The sequence below is a fragment of the Corvus cornix genome, chromosome 1 (genome assembly GCF_000738735.6).
Source record: "Corvus cornix cornix isolate S_Up_H32 chromosome 1, ASM73873v5, whole genome shotgun sequence".
NCBI lineage: Eukaryota > Metazoa > Chordata > Aves > Passeriformes > Corvidae > Corvus > Corvus cornix.
Window position 1 is genome coordinate 115296984 of NC_046332.1, and position 22236 is coordinate 115319219.

General features: G+C 45.6%; 1 protein-coding gene across 12 annotated transcripts in view; it reads left to right on the forward strand.

The window, feature by feature from the left end:
* ERG (ETS transcription factor ERG) overlaps positions 1-22236 on the forward strand; it is a 136240-nt gene that overhangs the window by 95698 nt on the left and 18306 nt on the right. For 9 of the 12 annotated variants that reach the window (XM_039553390.1, XM_039553429.1, XM_039553384.1 and 6 more), the window contains one exon: positions 10181-10398. The exons of 2 other annotated variants lie outside the window; for them this stretch is intronic. In XM_039553390.1, coding sequence (XP_039409324.1) covers positions 10181-10398 — 218 coding nt within the window. Of the gene's footprint in view, positions 1-2876; positions 3007-10180; positions 10399-22236 lie in introns of all 12 variants that reach the window. One more of the 12 variants, XM_019292948.3, reaches the window with a different exon arrangement.

Below are 22236 nucleotides of genomic sequence, written 5' to 3' on the forward strand. Positions count from 1 at the left end.
GCCCCAATGTCCAGCCTGGCCTTGGGCACTGCCAGGGATCCAGGGGCAGCCCCAGCTGCTCTGGGCACCCTGTGCCAGGGCCTGCCCACCCTCCCAGGGAACAATTACATCAAGACAAAATACACTTGGAAGTGAATAAAAACATACATACAAATAAAGATGGCTTGAGCAGCATTTGCCAAAGGTTTCAAGCAAGGAGATTGCTAAGAGTCTTAAGAGTTGAATGTGCACAGTGCCCTCTAAACAGGAAAGTGAGAGTTTTAAATACATATGAAGGCAAACACAGGGGATCATCTGAGATTTGCCAGTGTGCTGCTGGTTAGACTTGGGAACACACCCAGCAGACACCCTTTTGTTTTCCTGTGATCTCCTTGGGGTTGGGAATATTTGGAGCTAAGACTGCCCTGTAAGTGCAGGCTTTCCAGCAGGAAGGTGAGTGACCCCCTCATGACACAGCCACGCTCACCCTCGTGTGTGCACGTGCACAAACACCACACACAGACCCTGCAGGGAAGTGATGGGTCACCGAGGAGCTCAGCTCGTGGCCTCCATCCAAGTGTTATTTCCCTCACGCTCTCAGGCATTCCTAAAAAACTAAGCTTCATTGGAAAGGAAATTTGCTCAGATGCATTTTTTCAGGCTTCCTCAATGCCATGGCTGTAAAGATCTCATCATTCCTTCCCATATATTTCTAATCACTTTGCTGATGAGCTTGTCCTTGGCACATGCTATGCTTTAGAGAAAGGTATTTTAATACCTATTTTTACTTAAAAATTGCTCAGAGATTGAGAGTGGGATTCTCTAAAAATGTGCATGTGCACATATACTTAGAGTGTGTGTACATGCATATGTGTATATATATATATATTACATATATAAAATAAGAGTACATAGTTATATATAAAATATATCTATGGTGGGTCAACCCACCACAGTGAGCAAATATTGAATGTAGTAGAACAAATTATAAATGTAATGTATAATCTTGTAGATTTCCTTAGATGCTAGAAAAGAGTTGGATGTTACCATAACACTGCACAAATCTTTTGAATAAGGCTAAAATAAAAATCATGTTAAAAATTATCCCAGTAAAGTTGAGGGTAGTTACTGTGTACAAGCAAAGCCTTTAATTCTGGGCAGGAGACTAACTCTGATTAACACACAGTAACTTTTGAAGAAACTTCAGCTGAACTGCTGGGGCTGCCCAAGATGCAAAGGATTTTAAGAGGGAGCAAAAAATGGTTAAGATTGATGGTTTAGAATGGGATCAGTGCCTTGTTTTGGGCTTTATTTTGGTCCCAAGACTCTTTCCCAAGGTTCTTTCCCAATATCATTTTGATCTGTTAGTTCCTAGCAGGTGTTGTGTGCTGCCTGAGTTCCCTTCCTATCGGGCTCTGGGCCACTTTACAAACCTGCAACCTGCTTTGCCAAACAAACTTCTGCTGGAAAGGTTGCTGAAAAAACACTCAGATGTTTGTATTTTTTAACAAAGCAGAAGGTTGGCTGCTCCTTCAGATCAATACAGTCCTGTACTAGAAAAGCAAGGTAGCAGCAACAGTCTAGCCCTGGGCTGAGATAAAAATTAAAGAGTTCTACATCCAAGTTTTCCCAGTTTTCTAGGCATTTTGAAGGCCTAGAAGTTAACAGCCAAGCATGAAGGAGCAAAAAACTCCAAGCTTTCAAAGTTCATAATTGACAATACTCTCAAGATGAAAAGGGGAAAAGTCTATTGTATTGACTGAAAAAAATAGTCATTCAAACTTCGTTGCTCGAGCTCTTTCCATGGATGGAAGTGCTAAAATAAGCATACAAAGCTACAGTTTCTTTTAAAAAGCAATATATTGTATACAATATACAATCTGCAGGATATATTTGTATTGTTTCCAGCCCTGGTGATTTAAGGTTGACATAATCATTCAGGAATACGTATTCTGATCATTGTGCTGCTCCAACCCTGCACCCTCTTCGTTCAGCTCCTGGTGCTGCTGATAAAACCCGGTGTTGCCTCAGTGTTTAAGTAATTTTCCAGCACTTTGCTTGTGCAGGAGAAGAATTTTGAGGTCTGCTTTAGCTCAGGAGCCTGGTGCAGTTCTTTGGTGGTTGTGCATGGGCAGAGCTGCTTCCAAGCAGCTTGAGGCCCACTCAGGTGTTGAGATGGTTGAAACAGGTGCAGGGTGGAAGTTTTCATCTCTGTAACATGTATAAAAGAGTTTCCTACTTCCCATATTAAATCTTGGTTTGGGATTAAATTATTCACTTGCACTTTGCTGTCTGATAAAGATGAAATAATTGATTGTGAAATGGCAATTCTTGAAATCAGGTGTTCGTGCCTGCTCTGGAAGTTACTCTAATCAATGTGATAATTTTAGTGTGTGAAATTCAGGGTAGTCCCAAACACAGCACACAGCTAGGCATGAGGGAGATATGTTTTCTAAGACTGATTTTTAGTAATTCCAACCAAAGTTTCACCATCTGCAATAACGGAATGGTGATTTTTTTATTTTCTGAAGCACTTGGAGACGTGGAGTTGAATGGCTCATGCTGCAAATATTACCTTATGGTTTGCTGACATTTCAGGAATGACAGTTTATTAGAAATTGTGATAAGGCACCAGGGCCTGCATTTGAATTTATAGTATTTCAGAGTTTGTTCGTTAAGACACAAAATATTAAGCCTTTGGGCTTAGCCATGAGGCCTCTGTTCACGTTACCAGTGAAGTCAAAGTTACGCAAAGAGGGCTGCAGGATCAGGCCTCAAACATCTGCTGCCGTTTCCCAGAAATTAATCCAGCCTGCAATTTCATAACATCAACTTGATGGATGCTTGATTATTCCTTTTTTCAAGTGGGGCTCCAAACATCCTTGTATTTTTCTCAGCAAGAGGTGAGGAGAGCTGATAAGTGGCAGCACCGGGCCTGTGTTTGGATTAACACGGAGTCTCCAAGTGCTCCCTGAAAGGAGGTGGAGGATGTTGGCTGAGCTGGCAATCGGATTCTCATGGGTGGAGGTGAGGACAACATCTGTCTTTCCTATCTTGTACTTGCCAAGGCTTTTTGTTGTTCCTGAACTCTCCTCATGAATATAATATGTGGGTTTTTGTCTGATCTAATGAATCCAAGACTCGGAGATTTAGAAGGAAAACATATTCCAGATGTGTGTTGTAATTCCTGACTCAGGTGACTGCATTTTAAGCAGTAACCTTTTCCAGTATGTTCCCCACACCATGTTGAATGTCTTCCTTCTGCAAATGGTCAGGAGAGACTTGTACAAGCATCATGATTAATAAGCTACAGCAAGGCTAAAACATCAATCATTTGCCTTTTGTTTCACCCGGTTGCTGCTGGATGCAATGAACCCAAGGCTCAAAGGCTTGGCTTTGGAGCAGGGCTGCAAATTTAGGCTCTTTAAGCAGTTCAACCCCAGCTTGTTTCCTCATGCAGTGGTGCCTGTTGCAGACGTGAGCAGAGTCTCAGACTGGAAGAGTTCCCGCTGCTCAGGGAGGTTCTGGTGTCCAGCCTCCCTGTGCTCTCTGTTCCAGCCTGGAAATGACATTCCTGGCCTGTTTGAAATTAGGTTTTCTCTCCAGATGAACAGCTTCCTAGAGCATCAGAAGAGGCAGTCTGAGGGAGGATAGGTAGAAGAGCAGCAAGCAAGAAGAGTGATTTGGTCAAATCTTGTTCTCTGTGTGCTTCCCTCTCCACTCTCACCTGTTGTTTCTTTCAGTGACAGCTGTAATTCAATTTACAAAGCTTCAACAACAAATATTATCAGGTATACAAGGGGATACCCAGAGCACTAAAGCATGGAAACCCTTAAGGAGCTAATTGCACGGCCTTAATGAAAACAATCTTCCCTCAGAAAACGCAGCTCCTCTCCAAATGTGACTGTTTATTAGAAAGTTTTAACATCTGCAAAACACACGCTGGTGTGTTACAATTAATGCTCATAATAAACAGTTTGGTGAAAGTTTTCGTATAACAGCTTTTGTTCTAATTTAGAATGAAAGTAAGTTGCAATATGTCAGAATTCTTTTTAGAACAGAGAGCTTTTTCTGACCAACTGTAGACATCTGAGAAGTGATAAGAAACAGCCCGTGTCTGAATGGATTGTGGCTGTGGGGAGGTCAAAGCTTGTGCTTATCTATGGATTACCATGAAATCAGATTAGAGAAGAAGGTAAAATATGTTTACATCTTTGAGGAGAAATATTATAAAACTGGTGTCAAAAAATAGATGATATAAACGTAGTGCATATGGCAATGTTAATTAAAAGTTCTTTATTGCAGTGTTGTTGCAAGCCAAGGGTAACAGGTCCTTTTGGGAGTGTGAAAATGCTGTCTGAACAAGCAAAAAATGCATTTTATTTCTGTAGCATCTCAGTGTACAACAAGAATTGTTGCTGTGTTTGTGTCCCCTCATTCATCCTCCTCCTTGGGTGCACTTCTTGCCCAAGCCCCATCCAGCCTGGCCTTGGGCACTGCCAGGGATCCAGGGGCAGCCACAGCCCACCCAGGGCCTGCCCACCCTCACAGCCAAGGATTTCTTCCTAAAATACAATATAAACTTGGCTTCCTTCAGTTTAAAACCATTGCTCATGAAAACAAAACCAGTTCACAGTTTAAAACCGTTGTCTATTCTAATCCCTGGGTTAGAGTGGCATCCAAATTACTTTAAAATCCTGCTGCTATCCCTCAGCCCAAGCAAATTCTGCTGCACAACCACACACCTTATTGTCTTGTGTAGCCATTTCTTAAGTTTGACCAAACTTTAGGGGAAAAAAAAGTCTTTGTCCTTAGTTCCTGACATTGCATTTAAAGGAGAGGGCAGCTTGCATGTGCTTTCATGATGGGAACTACTTCAATCACATTTCCTGTAACTTCATGCTTCTAGGCCAAGTAATCTTGCATTTGATTAAGTAAACACCTTTGTCCTAATGACTTTATGCCTACTTTAAAGGCGTTGCTGTACCTATTGTTCTACAGATTTGTCAGTCTGTTATTCTTTTTCTTTTTTTAAACTTATCAGTGAAGTGTAAGTCAAAACCAAATAGTGAAATCGTTTTGTTCTTTTATCATTAGTACAGAAAGTCCAAGGGAGAAGCCAGGTTTGGCATAGTACGAGCCATTAAAATATAAAAAGAATATAGTGAAGGAACATGGGTTTGTTTGGGTTGGGGGGGGGGGGGTTTGCTGTGATGTCATGAGAGGAAATATGTGGAGAAAGGAAGATGAAATAAAGAAAATTTGTGTTCAGTATTGACCTCAGATACCAACAGCTCTGCTTCACAGACTTGCATGAAAGACCCTTCCCACCTTCTGCTTTAAGCTCCATGTGTTCCTTTCTTCATATCCCTTTACTCCAGACATTAATTACTAGAAATTAAAGGCTTCATTTCTGAGATGCCATGAGAATATGTTACATCATGTGAAATCCAGGAAGATGACCCCATTCACTGCTAAAATTATTGTCACAAAGGTACAAACCTTTGCAAAACTGAAAGAAGCCTGTAATGCATCTATTTTGTAATAATTATTAATGTTTACATTGCTTTATCCCACTTACAGCTTGATGTTGCCAAACTGCTCCAGCGACACCATTAATATGGATGAGAAAAAGAGATTAACATGTAAATGAGTAATGAAAAGCATTTACTAGGAATAGAACTGGCATCCATATGTAATAAAACCCTGCCAAACACTGTCAGTATTAATAGCTTTGTTTACATTTATATGTGGCCAGACCATGCCGCTATTTTTTCATGATGGTGAGTTCTGACAATTTTTGTATTAGATTTCAGGTCCAGGAGCTTGCATTTGCAATTGTAACACAAAACAGATTTTTAAGTCCCTGTATTTAGGAAAGGAATAACCCACACTGCTTTCTGTCAGCTGTTCTAGGACAGCAGTTTGCTGTTGGGGCCTTCCTTTCACAGCTCACAGTTTGGGGATACCAAATTATGCCCCTTGTCAGACATTCCTGAACAGCTGAGAAATGCTTCCTATTGCTGGGTGCCATTTCTGTGCTTTTCCCCAGGATGAGCTTCACGGGAGGTTATATCAGGTTGGTTGAGTTCTGGTTGTTCAGCGTCCCTGGGTCTTGCAAGGTCAGTGGATTCAGAAAAGCCTGGGCCAGAAATCCTCACCTTTTAAGTGGCCTAAGTTGATCCCAGGGCTGGAGCCCCTCTGCTCTGGAGCCAGGCTGGGACAGCTGGGGGTGTTCACATGGAGAAGAGAAAGCTCCAGGGAGAGCTCAGAGCCTCTTCCAGTTCCTAAAGGGGCTCCAAGAGAGCTGGAGAGGGACTTGGGACAAGGGCTGGAGGGACAGGACCCAGGGAATGGCTTCCCAGTGCCAGAGGGGAGGGCTGGATGGGATATTGGGAAAGAATTGTTCCCTGGGAGGGTTGGGAGGGGCTAGGATGGAATTCCCAGAGCAGGTGTGGCTGCCCCTGGATCCCTGGCAGTGCCCAAGGCCAGGCTGGACATTGAGGCTTGGAGCAGCCTGGGACAGTGGAAGGTGTCCCTGCCATGACAGGGGTGGAACAAGGTGATCTTTAAGGTCCCTTCCACCCCAAACCATTCTGGGATACTCTGATTTAAGATCACTGAGAGGAAGAAGAGGTTGAAGAGGACGTAAGGCTGTTTCCAGCTTGGGCCATTTTCTTTAGTTGTGCTGACTCCTCAACGTTTTGCAAAGGCTTCGATGGCCAGTGCAGCTTTTGTCACCCGGGGAGGGGTGACCCATGTCCTGCTGTCCTTGCAGACAGGCTGGCCAGGACCAGGGAGGGTGAATGCCAGAGGCTCTCTGACACTCCGTTGTGGAGCTCACATTAATGAGCCTCCACAAAGGGCCCGACCCACAGCAGACAAAGCTGGCAGGAGCTCAGCTATTCCTCCAGAGCCTTCCCAGACCTGTCAGCGAGCACTAACTGATAACCAGCAGGATGGAGTACAGATGAGTGCTATTCAACCAGGGCTAAACTCAGGCTGAGCTTGCTTTGTCCATGAATTTTCCTCCAAAACGTGAAGTTCAAGTCTGTCTCTTGGGCTCATTTATCTTTGTCTTGTTTTGTGTCTATAGTTGTAGATATTCATACAGCCCTAGGTAATTGGGTTCATATTTCCAACATTTACTGTGCTCCTCAGGAAGTTAAAATGTTTGTACTTTCCCTTGTTAGGCAACATAATGGGCACCCATAGTGCAAGCAGTGTTTGTTGTCATTAGTAATGCCAATAAATAGAAGCCCCTTTCTTGTTGTTGTTTACATTTACACTTACCCTAAATATCCATAAATTAACTTACATTAGGTGGAGTCATCTTTAATAGGAACCAGAAAAATGTACTTTGTTTCACTTGTGTGAGGGAGGATAAGAAATAAATCCATTATATAGTGCTTGATGCCTGTTTTGAAAAGGTCCTTTAGTTAATGGTTTACAAAGTAAAATAATGTTATATTTGCAATCTGTATCAGCTTTCTCCTGTGTAACTCACACTTCAGTGTATTTACTGGAGCTAAGTCTTCCAAAATTAACATTTTGTTACATGTTTTTCATCTCATGGATTGGGGCAGAAAAGAGGGAACTGTGCATTCAGTAGTGTCAGGTTTGGGATGTATTGTGATCATCTGGCCAGGGTGTGTTTGTGCATAAATATACTTAGTTTGGGGGTTTTTTTCCTGAAAAACTCTCATGGACTGCTGAGAAAGAACTCTTTATTTTCCTTCCAGTGTAACATTTTCTTTTTTTATTTCTTATTACATGATCCCTTCTACTTTACTATCCAAGCACATCAAGTTCCCTGCTGTCTCTCAGTGGAGCCAGGGAAGAATCTTTGGGGAACAAGGGACCAGTGGCCATCTCCACCCATACCTCCTTGGTCTGCAGCTTTTCCCAGAAAAAGCTGATCAGAAAAGCTTCAGACCGCCAAGAGCAAAGGTTTCTGGCATGAGAGGCATGGCAAAAAGGAGAGGTGTTATTCTGGCATGCTTTTTGTCTCACAGAACCAAAGAGGCAGAGGTAGCTGGTTGCAGGTTGGTGGGAGAGTGTGCAGAACACAGAAGGAAGGATGGTAACTGAGGAGTCACTGGGAGCAGCCTAGTGGTGATCTTTGCACTCAAATGACATCTGAAAATCAGCAGTAAAAAAGTGCAGATCACTGCCTGAACTCTGTGATTCAATCATGAGTCTCAGGGCACTTGGAGGGCCTGAGATCCCATTCCCCAAGCCCAGGGATTTAGGGGTGATCTCAGTTTCCACGAGCAGTAAGAAGCCAGAAGTGCTGTCCCCACCTTTGCACTTGCAGAGCAAACTGTGACTATTAACAGAGTGCCCCCCAAGGGCTCACAAACCAGGTGGATAAAAAGAAGGAGAAATGTAGAATCACAGAATATTCTGGGGTCAAAAGAAGCCCACAGGGGTGGAATCCAGCTCTTACCCCTGCCTAGGACATCTGCAAGTCACACCATGGGCCTTAAAATGAACAAACACTGATTTTTAGGGCAGCATGTGACTGCTGGAGCTCAGCAAAGCCCTCTTCCAGCAGCCAGGGAGGGTGGGAGCCTGCAGACAGCCACCCACCATCCCAGAGCTGGGGAACTCCCATCCCTTTTCTCTCTCCCTTCTCCTCTGCTGACAGGACCACGCGGTTCTGGCCGTCAGCAGCAGATCTGGCAGGAGCACAGCCCACACACGCTGCCTCACGGAGCTCCCTGCCCCGAGTCTGGCTCACGATTCCCCCCACCCTCTGATCCTTGGCCCCCACACTCGCAGCCATGGCCAGCTGGCCCAGCCTCCCCCTCGGCTGCTGTCGGCCCCCGGGCTCACGCGGAGCCTCTCGCCCACCCAGAGCTGGGGATTGTCCCCACAATGGCAGGGAGGAGGTGCTGGCCTCACCCGTGCTCCATTCTGTGCCACAGGGCCAGGGTGGCAGGATGGAGTCACACAGGGGGTTACTGTCTTTTCACAGAGTCACTGAGGCTGGAAAAGCCCTCCCAGCCCATCCAGTCCCAGCTGTGCCCGATGCCCACCTTGTCGCCAGCCCAGAGCACCGAGTGCCACCTCCAGCCCTTCCTGGGACACCTCCAGGGATGGGGACTCCAAACCTCCCTGGGCAGCCCCTTCCAGTGCTTGAATTTGCACCCTTATGCACCTTGTCCACCCTAAGTGGCCCCTGGAGAGGGGGAATTTCCTCAGAATTCTGCTTTTGGAGGGTGCCCCCCGAGTCTGTGCACTGCTGGAGGACAGTGGGAGTGTGGCAGCTTAGACCTGCTCTCGTGGCTGGGGAGCCTTATCTCGGGTGGGATGTGTCCCTTAAGGAGTTTCAGCTCTTCCCACATTTTCTGATGGATGTGGTTGCCACAGCACCACCCCAAGCCTGGCCTGGGCACTGCCTTGCTCACAAGACTCAACTCCAGATAGCACAGGGAAGGAATTGGTGCCAGCAGGAATGCTTGGCAGTGGGGATAGAGGGTGACTGTCCCTCCCTCTGGTGTCTGTCTGGTCTCCAGACAGACATGGTGACAGGTCTCCCACCACTGAGGGAGCTGATGGGCCCTGCAGCCCTCGATGGCCATAACCCCAGTGCTGCCACAAAGAGAGTGGGAAGCCCTTCCCACAGCTCTGGAGTGGGATTTCTACCAGGAAGAGTTGCCATGAGAGGGAGGGAGGTGGCTGGTGGGCATGATGTCCCTGGATTGGAGGTTGTGCCCAGATGTCTCAGCTCCTGGTTCAGAAAGGACCTGGTCTGGGTCCCTGAGGAAGGAAAGGAGGATCCCAGTGGGTCAGCATGGCCTGGCTTTCGGTTGCTCCTTGCAGGGGCAGCAACTTTTGCTACATCCAGCAGATCTCACCCTCTGCATCACTGCTGAGACCCCACAGATCTGAGCTCTGCTGCCCATCCTGCCCTCTCCTCCCTCCCAGCTGCTGGCCAGTGTTCCCAAGTGTTTGGTAGCGTGTGTTTGTGCATCTGCTGTGGGAGGGGTCTCTCCAGGGAGACGTTCCCTTGTCTTCCTGTCATGTGCTGACAACATCTGTCCCCATGGGTCCTCACCTGCACCAAGAGCAGTGCTGTGCCTAAAAACTAATGAGACCATTCACCTCCCTGTGAAGGGCCAAGCCCTTTTCCCTTGGGGAATATTGTGATGGCTGCCCTGCAGCGTGGCTGCACTGACCCTTCTCTGGTTTGCAGGAAGCGTTATCGGTGGTGAGCGAAGACCAGTCCCTGTTCGAGTGTGCCTACGGATCACCCCACCTCGCCAAGACAGAGATGACGGCCTCCTCCTCCAGTGAATATGGGCAGACCTCAAAGATGAGCCCACGTGTCCCCCAGCAGGACTGGTTGTCACAGCCCCCAGCCAGAGTCACCATCAAGATGGAGTGTAACCCCAACCAGGTTAACGGGTCAAGGTAATAAGGCTGGTGGTGGCTCAAGAACAGGGGTTTTGTGATGGGTGTGGCTCAGTTGTCTAAATCTGTGTGTTTAGCACCATTTTAGGTGCCTCAGGATATCCTGCCAGGCCACTGCTGCCATCCCAGAAGGCTCCAGTTTACCCTACCTTGTCCTGCCAGCCTTGTTCAGGTGTTCCAGAGGGTCTAAAATGCTGCTACAGGCACAGACTTCTCATGAGCTTGTGCAATACCTTTCCTCTGACTGTGGATAATTTTTGGATGTGAATTTGCTTTGCGCACCAGGTGAAAGAGCACATATTAAAGTTAATAAAATGGGGATTTGCCGTAGCCTGGAGCAGCACCATTGATCCATTGAAGGCTGTGGCGTGTCTGATCTAACACTGCATGGAAGTTGTCAAATCCAGCCATTTGGACACTTGCCTTTGCTCCAAATATAACCAAACAGGGAAACATTGGAATTAAATTCATGTAATGGCAGAGGGAGTGAACTATTGATCTTTACTTTTGTATTTACTGTAAAAATAATGCCAAAAAGTGGAGCTGGATTTAAGAACTTGGGCTGAAAAAGCAACATAAATATGGAGGCAGGCAGGGGAGTAGAAAGGAGCAGGAAAATGAATTGCTCAGCTCAACAGGCAGTAGCCACAGAGTGTATGTGCATTAACTGTTGTCTCAGGACATTTTTTTAGGAATGTCACTATAAAGGAGACCTGAATCAATTAGGCTGACAGGGTATTGCAGTGGATTTTTGGATGTTGACTGGTGGCTTTCCCAAGCTCAGGAGCGCCCTGTGGGACATCTAACAAAACACAATGCAGATTTGTATTTTTTATTTTCAAGGAAACTATCCAAACAAGTGCTTTCCTGTTTAAAATGCCTGACTGTCTTTAAAACAGTTTCCCTTTGGTGTTGCTGAAGGGCAAAGGTCCAGAAGAGTCAGTTGCTGACAATTGTACCAGTGGAGCCTGTGCTTCACATCTCTCTGTCACAAGCACCTGCATTTTAATCTCATCTCCCAGGATCAGTTGTTCAGGAAAACCTCAGCCCTGGGCTCTGCGGTTGCTGTTCACACTTGCTGTGCTGATGTGATGAGCAGCACAAGCAGGGCAAAGTGGTCTGACAGCTTATCACACCTCCTCTGTTCAGTGGTGAGGATGGAGTTGTGCTGAAGTCAAATCAGAATTTCCAGTGAGTAGTCAAAGATTTGAGATACGTAGAAATAATAGGGGTGAGCTGAAGTTACAAAGAATTGGAGGAGGTCTTCTTGTAAGGCTGCTTATTCAGAAGTTCAAGTGTCTTTAATTCAGTGTCTTTTTAATTTTTTTTTTGTGCTAAGCAAATGCAGAGGTATAATCACAAATGAAGTATTGATTCAATATCAGTCTTACCTGCTTCCTAAAATTGCCTTTTAAGTATTTGTGCTGGCTTTTCTGCAAGAGAACTGATCGCAGTTTCCCTCAGTGTAAATTCCTTAAGGTGCATTAGAGTAGATAATTATTATTAGATAACAATGTTACTTGTTGCTGAGAGGTTTAGGCTGGAGAGCAGGGAAAGGTTCTTCCCGCAGAGGCTGCTGGGCACTGCCCAGGCTCCCCAGGGAATGGGCACGGCCCCGAGGCTGCCAGAGCTCCAGGAGCGTTTGGACAGCGCTGCCAGGGATGCCCAGGCTGGGATTGCTGGGGGGTCTGGGCAGGGACAGAGCTTGCATTGGCTGATCCCTGTGGGTCCCTTCCAACTCAGAATATTCTGTGATTCTATAATTTCTCCTTCTTTTTTGCTGTTTTCTATTAGTGCATGCATTCACTGAATCGCTCAGGAGGATGCTCTGGCTCCCTGCAGTCAGTAGACAGGAGGTGGCTTTGGTTTCAGCTGCCAAAATTCCCCTTTGTGTAGAGAGGTGTCTGCATTTCCTTTAGAGGCGTCTGCAGTGTCCTCATAAAATGCTTGTGCATGTGGAGAGGGACCCTTCATCAGGAACTGGAGGGCCAGAACAAGGGGAATGGCTTCCCAGTGCCAGAGGGCCGGGCTGGATGGGATCTTGGGCAGGAATTGTTCTCTGGGAGGGTGGGCAGGCCCTGGCACAGGGTGCCCAGAGCAGCTGGGGCTGCCCCTGGATCCCTGGCAGTGCCCAAGGCCAGGCTGGACATTGGGGCTTGGAGCAGCCTGGGACAGTGGAAGGTGTTTGTTTATTAATCTTGAATTCTTTTACAGCCTTCCCTGTTGAAAGAACAGTGCAGAGTTCCTAACTGGAGACAACAAAGAAAATTCGTACTTTGCTACAGCTCCTAAGTCATGACTTGATGAAAAAGAAACAAATAAAATCACTTGCAAGCTACAAAAAAAAAAAAAAAAAAAGATTAGCCCAACAACAAAAAATACTGCATGCATATATTGCATGCTCATACTATACACAAAAATAATAGAAAGATCTAATTTAGAAACACTGTATTTCATCAGAGAAGTTTTAATTTATTGGGTCTAACTCATGCCTGAAAAAATAGATCTTAGTACTACACTTTTAATGGAGAAACTAACACTGCCAAGCAACAAAAATAAATATGTTGTGGCATTTCTAAACCTCACATACATGTGTGTATGTAATATGTAGTGTTATTACACTCTGGGAATTGGAATGTGGTATTCCTGCCACTTTTAGGGGAAAAAAGTGTGTATCAGATAGTGCTACCCTGCCTTTCTGTAGGTTACTTTGCAATTTCTTTTCTGCAGAAGTTTTCCCCACCCTCCTCCTTTGCAGTCCACAGACTTTTTCCTTAAATGATATTCAGTGATAATATTTCCTCAGTTCTTAAAATGCTTTGTGTGTTAAATATGAACACAAGCAGTACCTGGAGCGCTTAGAGCTGCATTTCTTTTTTAGTAAAACTGTACCTGCTCTGTTTAGACCCATTTTAAAACCTGAGTCATCCCAGAGGAGTCTAAAATACGACCCCACATTGCAGAGCCATGCAAGTGCTTCCTCGAGGATCTCCAGGGTATCCTCTGTAATTGCCTTCCCTCGTGGGCACGTGAATCTGAATAATTCAGGATGCAAAGCAGGGAATGAGATCCCACAAAGTGGTGGCCAGGGAGAAGTTAACATTGCAATTTTTTACTGTCCAGCTCTCCCTTCTCCCTGTGTCAGTGCTTCCTGGCCATATAGTCTGTCCTTTGGAAGAGGGTATAACATTTTAGGAGCGTATTGAGCCCCTTAGCCATCCCCAATTAAGCACCCACTCAGAGAAGAAATGTGCCCCCTCTGCTAGGACTTTCCCCAGATACACTTTGGCTGTAATTGCCCTACATTAAATTTCAAAACATAAGGGTCTCAGAGCTGGCATTCCTGTGAATACCAAAGAAATGCCATTAGAATGAAATTAAAGGGTTATTTTCAGTGTGCTGTATGGGGATTAGCTACCCACTTTTCTTTAACAATAACAGTATTTTTCAAGCTAAACCCCGCTGCCCAGCACCACAAAATATAGCCTGGGGGCTTACCTTAAATTAAATAAAGCAAGGAAAGTTTAAATTAAAGCTGTCATTTACCTGGCTGTTGTTGCATGTATAATGCAGGTTGTCACAGGTATCAAATTGAGTTTCTTTAAATACATTATGTTGGTGCAGCCATTCTGTTCCTCCCAGGTACATAAATCTAATGAGACCCTTTGTGCCACCCTACAGTCAATCTTTCACCTGAATGTAATAATCCTGTTTCCTGCTATTTATTGCTCCTGGGTCAGGCCAAAAGATTCACCCTGTAGTATAAATCTGGAGGTTGCATATGCCACACTGGTACTTGGCTGTTTATTGTTCTTTATATATTTTATCAAATTAGGCACGAGCAATTCTGCCACAATGAGTGCAATTCACGTCATGCATTTAGGGAGAAATTCACTCTGTGGAAATGCTCTCATGAGGCTCTGGGTACTGCTCAAACAACACTTAAATCCATGGATTTCCCAGTGATCCTGGAATACACTCGCCCATGGGGCTCTGCCATGCCCATGGGTGGGACTACACAAAGGTAGCTTGGAATAATGACATTTACTGTAGGTAATCCATCTTTTTCAGGCGGGCTGAAGTGGAACACAGAGTCTTATTCAGGCCACAGATAAATTTCTCTTGCCATGAGCAGCATGATGATTTCATTGAAGAAGTATTTTGAAAGTTAACTGCAGTGAAAGCACAGCAGAAGCTTTCCAACATCAGCTTGGCTGATAGAGAAGTTTTAAAGAAATGCCAGAAATAATTAGTTGTCCTTAGGATTTAATCATGTGCAAAATGTTGATTTAAGTGCTACCAGTTGTTGCTTGAAAACCATTTGAGAATGAAATTATCACTTAATACATCTTTTGTGCTGGCTCTTTGAGGAAATACCATTTTTCTCTGCATGTATCTGCCTGAATTTTCATCAAAGAGCCTCTGTACTCGCTGGGTTCAGTACGTCTGACACACAGGAGGACTTTTCAGAGTCCAGGGTGAACTTGAGTTTTCTTGCTGGTGTTTTTTTTTTCTTTTCCCCTTGATGTAAAATCTCCTAAGGAGAAGATTTTTTGAGCTGTACAAGCCAGCAAATTGGAACGGGGAGCACTTGAGGTACCTTGCATTATTGAGATGTGTGACAGCTGCTGTGCCCAGGCACTGGGGAGGGAGCATTCATCCATATGGAGCTCTGTATTCCAGCAGATCATCCTGCTCTCAGGATCCAGACTGGTAGGCTTTAAGCTGTAGGAGGCACCTGTGCATCATGATGTGATACTGGTGGGTCTAATTAGAGTATTTAAGCAGCTCCACAGACTCACAAAATCACTGAATCATGGAATTGTTGGGGTTGGAAGGTGCCTCTAGAGATCATCCTTGTTGCCAAGGCAGGGTCACCTGGAGCAAGTGTCACAGGAAGGCATTCAGGTGGGTTTGGAATGTCTGCAGAGAGGGCGACTCCATGTTCTTCCTGGGCAGCTGTTCCAGTGCTCTGCCACCCTCAAAGTAAAGAAATTCTTCCTCCTGTTGAGGTGGAACTTCTCATGGTTCAGTTTATGGCCATTGCTCCTCATCCTGTCACTGAAAATTCTGGCCCCATCCTCTTGACCCCCACCTTGAGAGCATCCAGCATGGGGAGGGACAGGGCTGATGTGCAGCCCTCACCCTGACATCCCTTGTTTTCCCAAGGCACGGCTTTTTCCACCCCTGGAGCACAACGCCCGCGGTGGGGGCACGGTGGCATGTCCCTTCCACGTCTGGTGGCACACCACCGGCATCCAGCCCTGGGATTCCTGGGAAACCTCAGCTCAGACTAAACAACAAGCCTGGCCCAAAACCCCCAGCAGGCCCTTGCAAGTCTCCAGCAGAGTCAGCCCCTGTAGCAGCCCAGGGCAGAGCTGGGAGATGTGTCCTAAGAGGATGATTTTCTTTATTGGAGCTGCCTGGGTAAAGTATTATTAATGTTGGGTAAAAAGATGTTGGTTATCTCAGACTGATAATCCTTTTTCCCAAAGACTGGGTGGTTGGTGGAGTGGCTGGCTACCAAGGTGGAAAAATGGCAAAGTCAGGGATGTGTGGCTGCTTCAAGAAGCTCCTCTTTGCTCTGAAAATCCACCAGCTTAACATGAGCATTTGCATGCGTGTGTGGGCATGGTTTGGCTCTGTTCTTGAGGCAAACGTGTTGCCAAGGAGAAAAACAAACTCAGTTCACTAATACTACAACTATTTTATTTTTTTGGAAGCTTTTTGGGGGGTGCTGGGCTGGCAGGTGCTAAATAAGAAGTTTTCCACTGTGGGATAATGGGCTCATTCAAAATTATCATGGCGACATTCACGATTGACCACTGACTTTCCAGCAACCAAAGGCTTTCAGATGGGCAGTGAAATATAAAAATAGTCTTCAAATAATGACATAGGAGCCCACAAGAGTTGTGATTGCTGTCATTATTTAGGACTATTGCCATCATTGCTTTTGATTTGCTGTACAGGATTTACTGTGTCCAGAGCACTTAAGAGCTGGGGGTGAGTTTTCTCCTCTGCCCCGTCATTAGTGGGTGTTTCATTTTGATCAGGGCAGCATCAGTGGGGGTGTTCGGTATTCAAAGTTTGGGAATAGCTTTTTAAGACAAAACAGAAGGTAAGGGAAAGTGGCTGATCATGGGCTTTAGCATTTTGCACCCTCACAGCCCCTTAGTGCTAATCATGAAAATCAGCAGACATTCCACAGACAGGGGGGATTATGGTTTCCATACAAGATGTCACTTCTGTTTATGCTCTATTTTCCTAACTTTCTATATGATCCCTGCCCACAAAAGAAGGCACGTGTGGTTTGGGAAGGGCCTCATCTCCTGGTATTTCATATTTTACGAAACCACAAATACAACAGCCTTACAAGCTCTTGAAATGAAATACAATTTGAGAAATGTAATCCATTACCATCATAATAGAATTTCTATAAAAATAATAAAAGAAAAACAAGAGAAAATAGGTCCTGAAAGTTATAGGCCAAGTGGGAAGTCGTTGTGGCTTTGGCCTAGCTATCACCATGTCAAACCTCAGCCTTGTCCCAGGCAGCAATCTAATTTTAAATTATGTATATACAGAACATCATTTCTTAGCTTTGGCTTTTCGTGACCCCCTTCCCTGCTTTCCCTTTCTTCACTCCAACCTGACACGTAAGAAATATTGAAGTGTTTGCACTAATGGAGAAATGACAACGTGCAGTCAAACTTAAACCAGCTGTTTCCCCACACTGTGAGCACAAAGAGCCAGGCTGGGAATATTTATAGCTTGACTGGCCTCTAGTGAGCCAGATGCTGACTGCCTTCATTTGCCACCATGGCCTTGAGGCTCAAGGCAGCTGTGGGTTGCAAGATAGCTGGGGAAAGCTAAGGGGAAGAAAATAAAAAAGAAAATTAAAAGATTGAATTAGCCGAAGTTATTATTTAATTGGAGATGGATGGTTGCTGTGTGTACAGCTCAGTAAAAAAGCACCTTCTGTTTTGCTCACAGAAAGCCAACAACTCTCTGTGTGCTGTCACGGGAGAAAGGAACCAGAGGTGCCTCCAGGTGACATCTCTGTGTGACGCTGGGCCAACCCCATGTAACCCTGAGCACCCACCGAGCCCAGGGCACCCCACACAGAGGTGTTTGCCCCTGTTTTGGGTGCTCTGTTCGCAGGGGGATGCCCCTTCCCTCCTCTCCATGGCCATGGCCTGTTGGGGCTGCTGGACCATGCAAAGCCCTACATGGAGCAGAGCAGTGCCATGACTTGAGTAGCCCAGGGGAGGCTACAGTTTTCTTTTTTCTTTTCTTTTGTCTTCATAGGGCTGCTTTTGACACCTTATAGCAAAGATTAGCCGTGGCTTCAGCAGCAGTTTAAGCAGCTTTAGCCAGTGGTGTGTTTCTGAGGGACTTCCCTGCCTTCCACAGACCTGGCAGCTTGTTCCCACCCTGGCCATCCCTTTTCCAGTTACTTACTCACCCATTTATTTACTTCTTTGTGTACAGCTCCCCAGCCCAGTACACTGAGCAGTGGGGCAGGAGCCTGTGGGAGCACCCCAGGGAGATTTTGACCAGTGTGAGTTTTCTGGCATTTTCATGCCTCACTTGTGCTGGACTTCTCTGTGGGAAATTTTGCTCTCACAAGAAGTCTTGGAAGGGAGTCCAGAGGAGGCACCAGGATGAGCAGAGGGATGGAGCAGCTCTGCTGGGAGGAAAGGCTGCGAGAGCTGGGATTGTTGAGCCTGGAGAGGAGAAGCTTTGGGCTGAGCTCAGTGTGGCCTTGCAGGGCCTGAAGGAGCTGCAGGAAAGCTGGAGAGAGACAATTCCCAAGGCATGGAGGGCCAGGAGCCAGGGAATGGCTTCCCAGTGCCAGAGGGCAGGGCTGGATGGGAGATTGGGCAGGAATTGTTCCCTGGCAGGGTGGGCAGGCCCTGGCACAGGGTGCCCAGAGCAGCTGGGGCTGCCCCTGGATCCCTGGCAGTGCCCAAGGCCAGGCTGGACATTGGGGCTGGGAGCAGCCTGGGACAGTGGGAGGTGTCCCTGCCCATGGCAGGGGGGTGGAACAAGGTGATCTTTAAGTTCCCTTCCAACCCAAACCATTCTGGGATTCTCTGAGAAGTGTTGATGCCTCTGAAATCACTCCTGGAAGTGCTTTTCAGAGTCTCAGCACAGGCTCCTTCTCACTAGGGAAGGTCTGGCTATCCCCACTGTATCTCAGAGTAACGAATCTCAGGGAAGTTTCAGGTTTTTCTTCTTCTTTTCGGTGACAAACTCTTTGGGGAGGCAGCACTGACCGAATTCACTACAACGTGAGCAGGCTGCAGTGAATGAGGATGAGGCTGAGCAAGCTTTGCAATGCCCTCGGTATGAGCTGACCTTGTAGCAGCCTCTGTAATCCAAGCTGTGCTTATTAAATAAACTTCTGAAGACATGTAGATATTTGGAGAATACATTTTTTCTCGTTTATTTTCCTCTGAAACTCAGAAATATTAAGTAGAGGAGTTTATACTACAGGAATGACATATGTAGGGTTTTGCTGATTCCTAATCTGCATTTCTCTGACACCTTGCACTTGGACACAACACAGGTGTTTTATGTCACATGGGGAAAATAGTAGCATAGTGGAAAGGAAAAAGTGTGTTTCATGCACTTATTTATGAACTTACATCTGCTTTCATCAGAGTCAATGGCTGGCAAAACTCCAATCAGCTTTGGTAGGAGTGGGTAATAAATTTAACCATCAAATCAGCTCGATTTTGAGTAACCCGGTATAAAGGTGAGGCTTTCAAGGTCCAAGGAGAAAATACTTTCTCAGCAGACATTTATCAGCTCAAGACTGGACAAAGTGTTCTTGGGTACCATGATTGTGTGTAGTCTTACCTCTTTTTAATTTTTTTTTTTTTTTTTTTGTGAAGTCCAGGTGTAACAGTATATTTACAAAGGGCAAAAATAACAGGCAGCCGTGAAGAAAAACACCTCTGGTTTCATTTCAGACCTGGAGCTGGGGATGAATCACTGCAGAGCTGCACCCTTCACTCTGGGCACACTTTCCAAAAGCTGCTTTTCCACCCTGCTCCCCCAGTGGTTCAGAAATAAAGCAGACTCACAGAAAGTCCTAAAAAAACCCCTTTGTAGACAATCACTCTCTTGTTGTTTTGGGCACTAGAAACACCATTTTCTTGCGTCTGCTTGCGTTTTCAGTTTTGCTTTCTGTACTGTAGAAGTTTGTTCCAGGCAGTTGAGTTAAGCCCTGGCTCAGTGTTTAGGGCACACACTCAATTTGAAGTACCAGAGTAGTCCTGTTAAATCCCACAGAGCTGATTCCGTGCCTGAAATTAAGCGTGGTCTTAGGAGATTTGATGGATGGGGGATTTGCTTGTCCACCCAGCGAGCTGAAGGGACAAAACCCTTGACCATCTGCTTCTGGATTTTAATGAAAAGTTATGACTTACTTATGATCTTCTTCCCCACCCCTGTCTGTTTATATTCAGATCAGAAAAGCATCTCAGAAGCCCTGTCAGATTGCCAAAAGCTGTGTGCTACTGGATCTTTCACATCATTTACTGCTCAGTGTTTACAAGAGTGTTTTAATGCACCATTGCCTGTAGAAGTGCTGTAGGCTGCTACTGATGGGATATTTCACTTTGGAGTCCCTCTATCCCCGGTTTCTGTCCCCAGAAAAAAAACCCCAAAATTAAATAGTTAAGCTAAAGGATGTTGCTAGCTCTCTGTTTCTAAAAATTCAGTGAATGGGCCAAATAGTTCTTTGTAACAGAACCGTTTTGGGGAGTCATAGCCCACATCTGCACAGGTATAAGGGCAGGTGGTGGAGGATGTTCCCAAATATCCATAATTTAAAGTGCAGACTCACTCATGCATTTATGCCATTTGTATTTGTGAAAGGGAAGCAGAAGAAGCCAACATTTCACTCACAAGGAGTCATCACAAAAGCTCTTCTTCAGCATTTGTGTCTGAAACAAAAAGCAGCTTTGTTTTGCTCAGCTCTGTTTGGACAGAAATAGGCTGCATCCCAAGGTTATATTTAGTGGTGTGTGGTAGGAGAGCAAAACTAAACCTGAGAAAACATTGCCCAAGTGCTCTGGTTGTGAGAGGAAGGGCTGAATTCACCACCACGCAGTGGCAGGTGCTGACTGTGTTTTCCCTCGTGGTTGTTTTTCAGTCCTGTGGCTGACAGAGCAGTGTCAGGGCTTTTACACAGGGCAGGTTTCATATGTGATGTGTTTAGAGGCATCCTGGAAAAAGTGTGCTAAGCCAACATTTTCCAGGCAACATTCAAGGCCCTCTTCCTTCTCCTAAAGAAGATTTTGTCATCCATTGAATGACGTCTTGTGACATATTTTATTTTTAAACTGCAAGTCATCAGCAGGTGATTTTTTTTCTTTAATATCTATCTTAACACAGAAGGGTAAACTTGGTAGGACCACTGGGTAGAAAAGAAATTGCTTTTATTTTTTAAGATGTGCACTAAGTATCTCAGCTTCCTTAGTACTTGATGTTTTTTTAAAACACACGTGTGAGAATTATAACCGTGTTAGTTCCTGAGCCAAGGCAGTGCTGAGCAGTCAACACAATTGAGTCACAGGGCCTGAAAGGGGCTCCAGGAGAGCTGGGGAGGGACTTTGGACAAGGCATGGAGTGACAGGACAAGGGGGAAAGTCCTTAAAGTGAAGGAGGGCAGGGTTAGATGGGATATTGGGCAGGAATTGTTCCCTGGCAGGGTGGGCAGGCCCTGGCACAGGGTGCCCAGAGCAGCTGGGGCTGCCCCTGGATCCCTGGCAGTGCCCAAGGCCAGGCTGGACATTGGGGCTTGGAGCAGCCTGGGACAGTGGAAGGTGTCCCTGCCCATGGCAAGGGTAGCACTGGATGATCTTTAAGTTCCCTTCCAACCCAAGCCACTCTGTGATTCCATGATTCCATGAATCTGTGACTTGCCTCTTGTTTAGTGAGACCACGGCACAATTTCAGGAGTTAAATGGCAGGACTAAAAGAAAGCTTGTTAGTAATGAGGTATTGCTAAAGAAACCAAGCCCCAGCTAACACCCTCCTTCCCTTGCCAAACAACCTCCTTACATTTAAAGGTATTCCCCATGGCTGAGTTCTTTATTTTGACTTTTGTAACAATTTTTCTCCCTCTGATGAAACACGTTGTAGACATTAAATTAAGGGACAAATATGTCTGTGTCTGCCAGAAAGAAAACTGTGATGCAATTAAAATGCCATTAGGGAACCCCCTGTGGGATGTTAAACCTAAAGACTCTATTCAGAGAGCAAAGCCAAAATTAAAGAGGTGTCTGGTTGCAGATCCTCTGCAGATTTCCCTGTCTTGACTACAGTACCATGGAGACTGAGCTAGTCAGGAGCTGAAAGGTTTTTCCAGTCATGCGTGTGGTATTTTGAATCATGGCTTTGGCAAATGTTCCCCTTTTTTGTGAGCCTTACGTAGGAATGTGAATACATTGCATGACATGAAGTGCAACTGAGTGTGGAACAATGATGGCAGTGGAGGTGGGCAGCTCTCCAAGCCTTGGACTGCTTGGACAACGGCAACGAAGAATAGTTTTCCCCCAGAAAATGTGAATTAAGTGCATTAAGTGTTTCTCAGTTGTCTCTGAGATGTTTGGAGAGGGAAATTGCAGCTCCTTGCAGCCACCAGGCTGAACAAGCTCATGACCAAACCTCCATTCCATGTCTGGAATTAAATTATTAGTGTTTATAATTTCTGGAGAGATCTGAGAGCCTGATCCTGTGATAATAAAAATCAATATATGGTCCACTGAACCTGGTTGGTGATTTTAGACAACTGGAGCAATCAGCAGAGTCACTGGGTGGGGG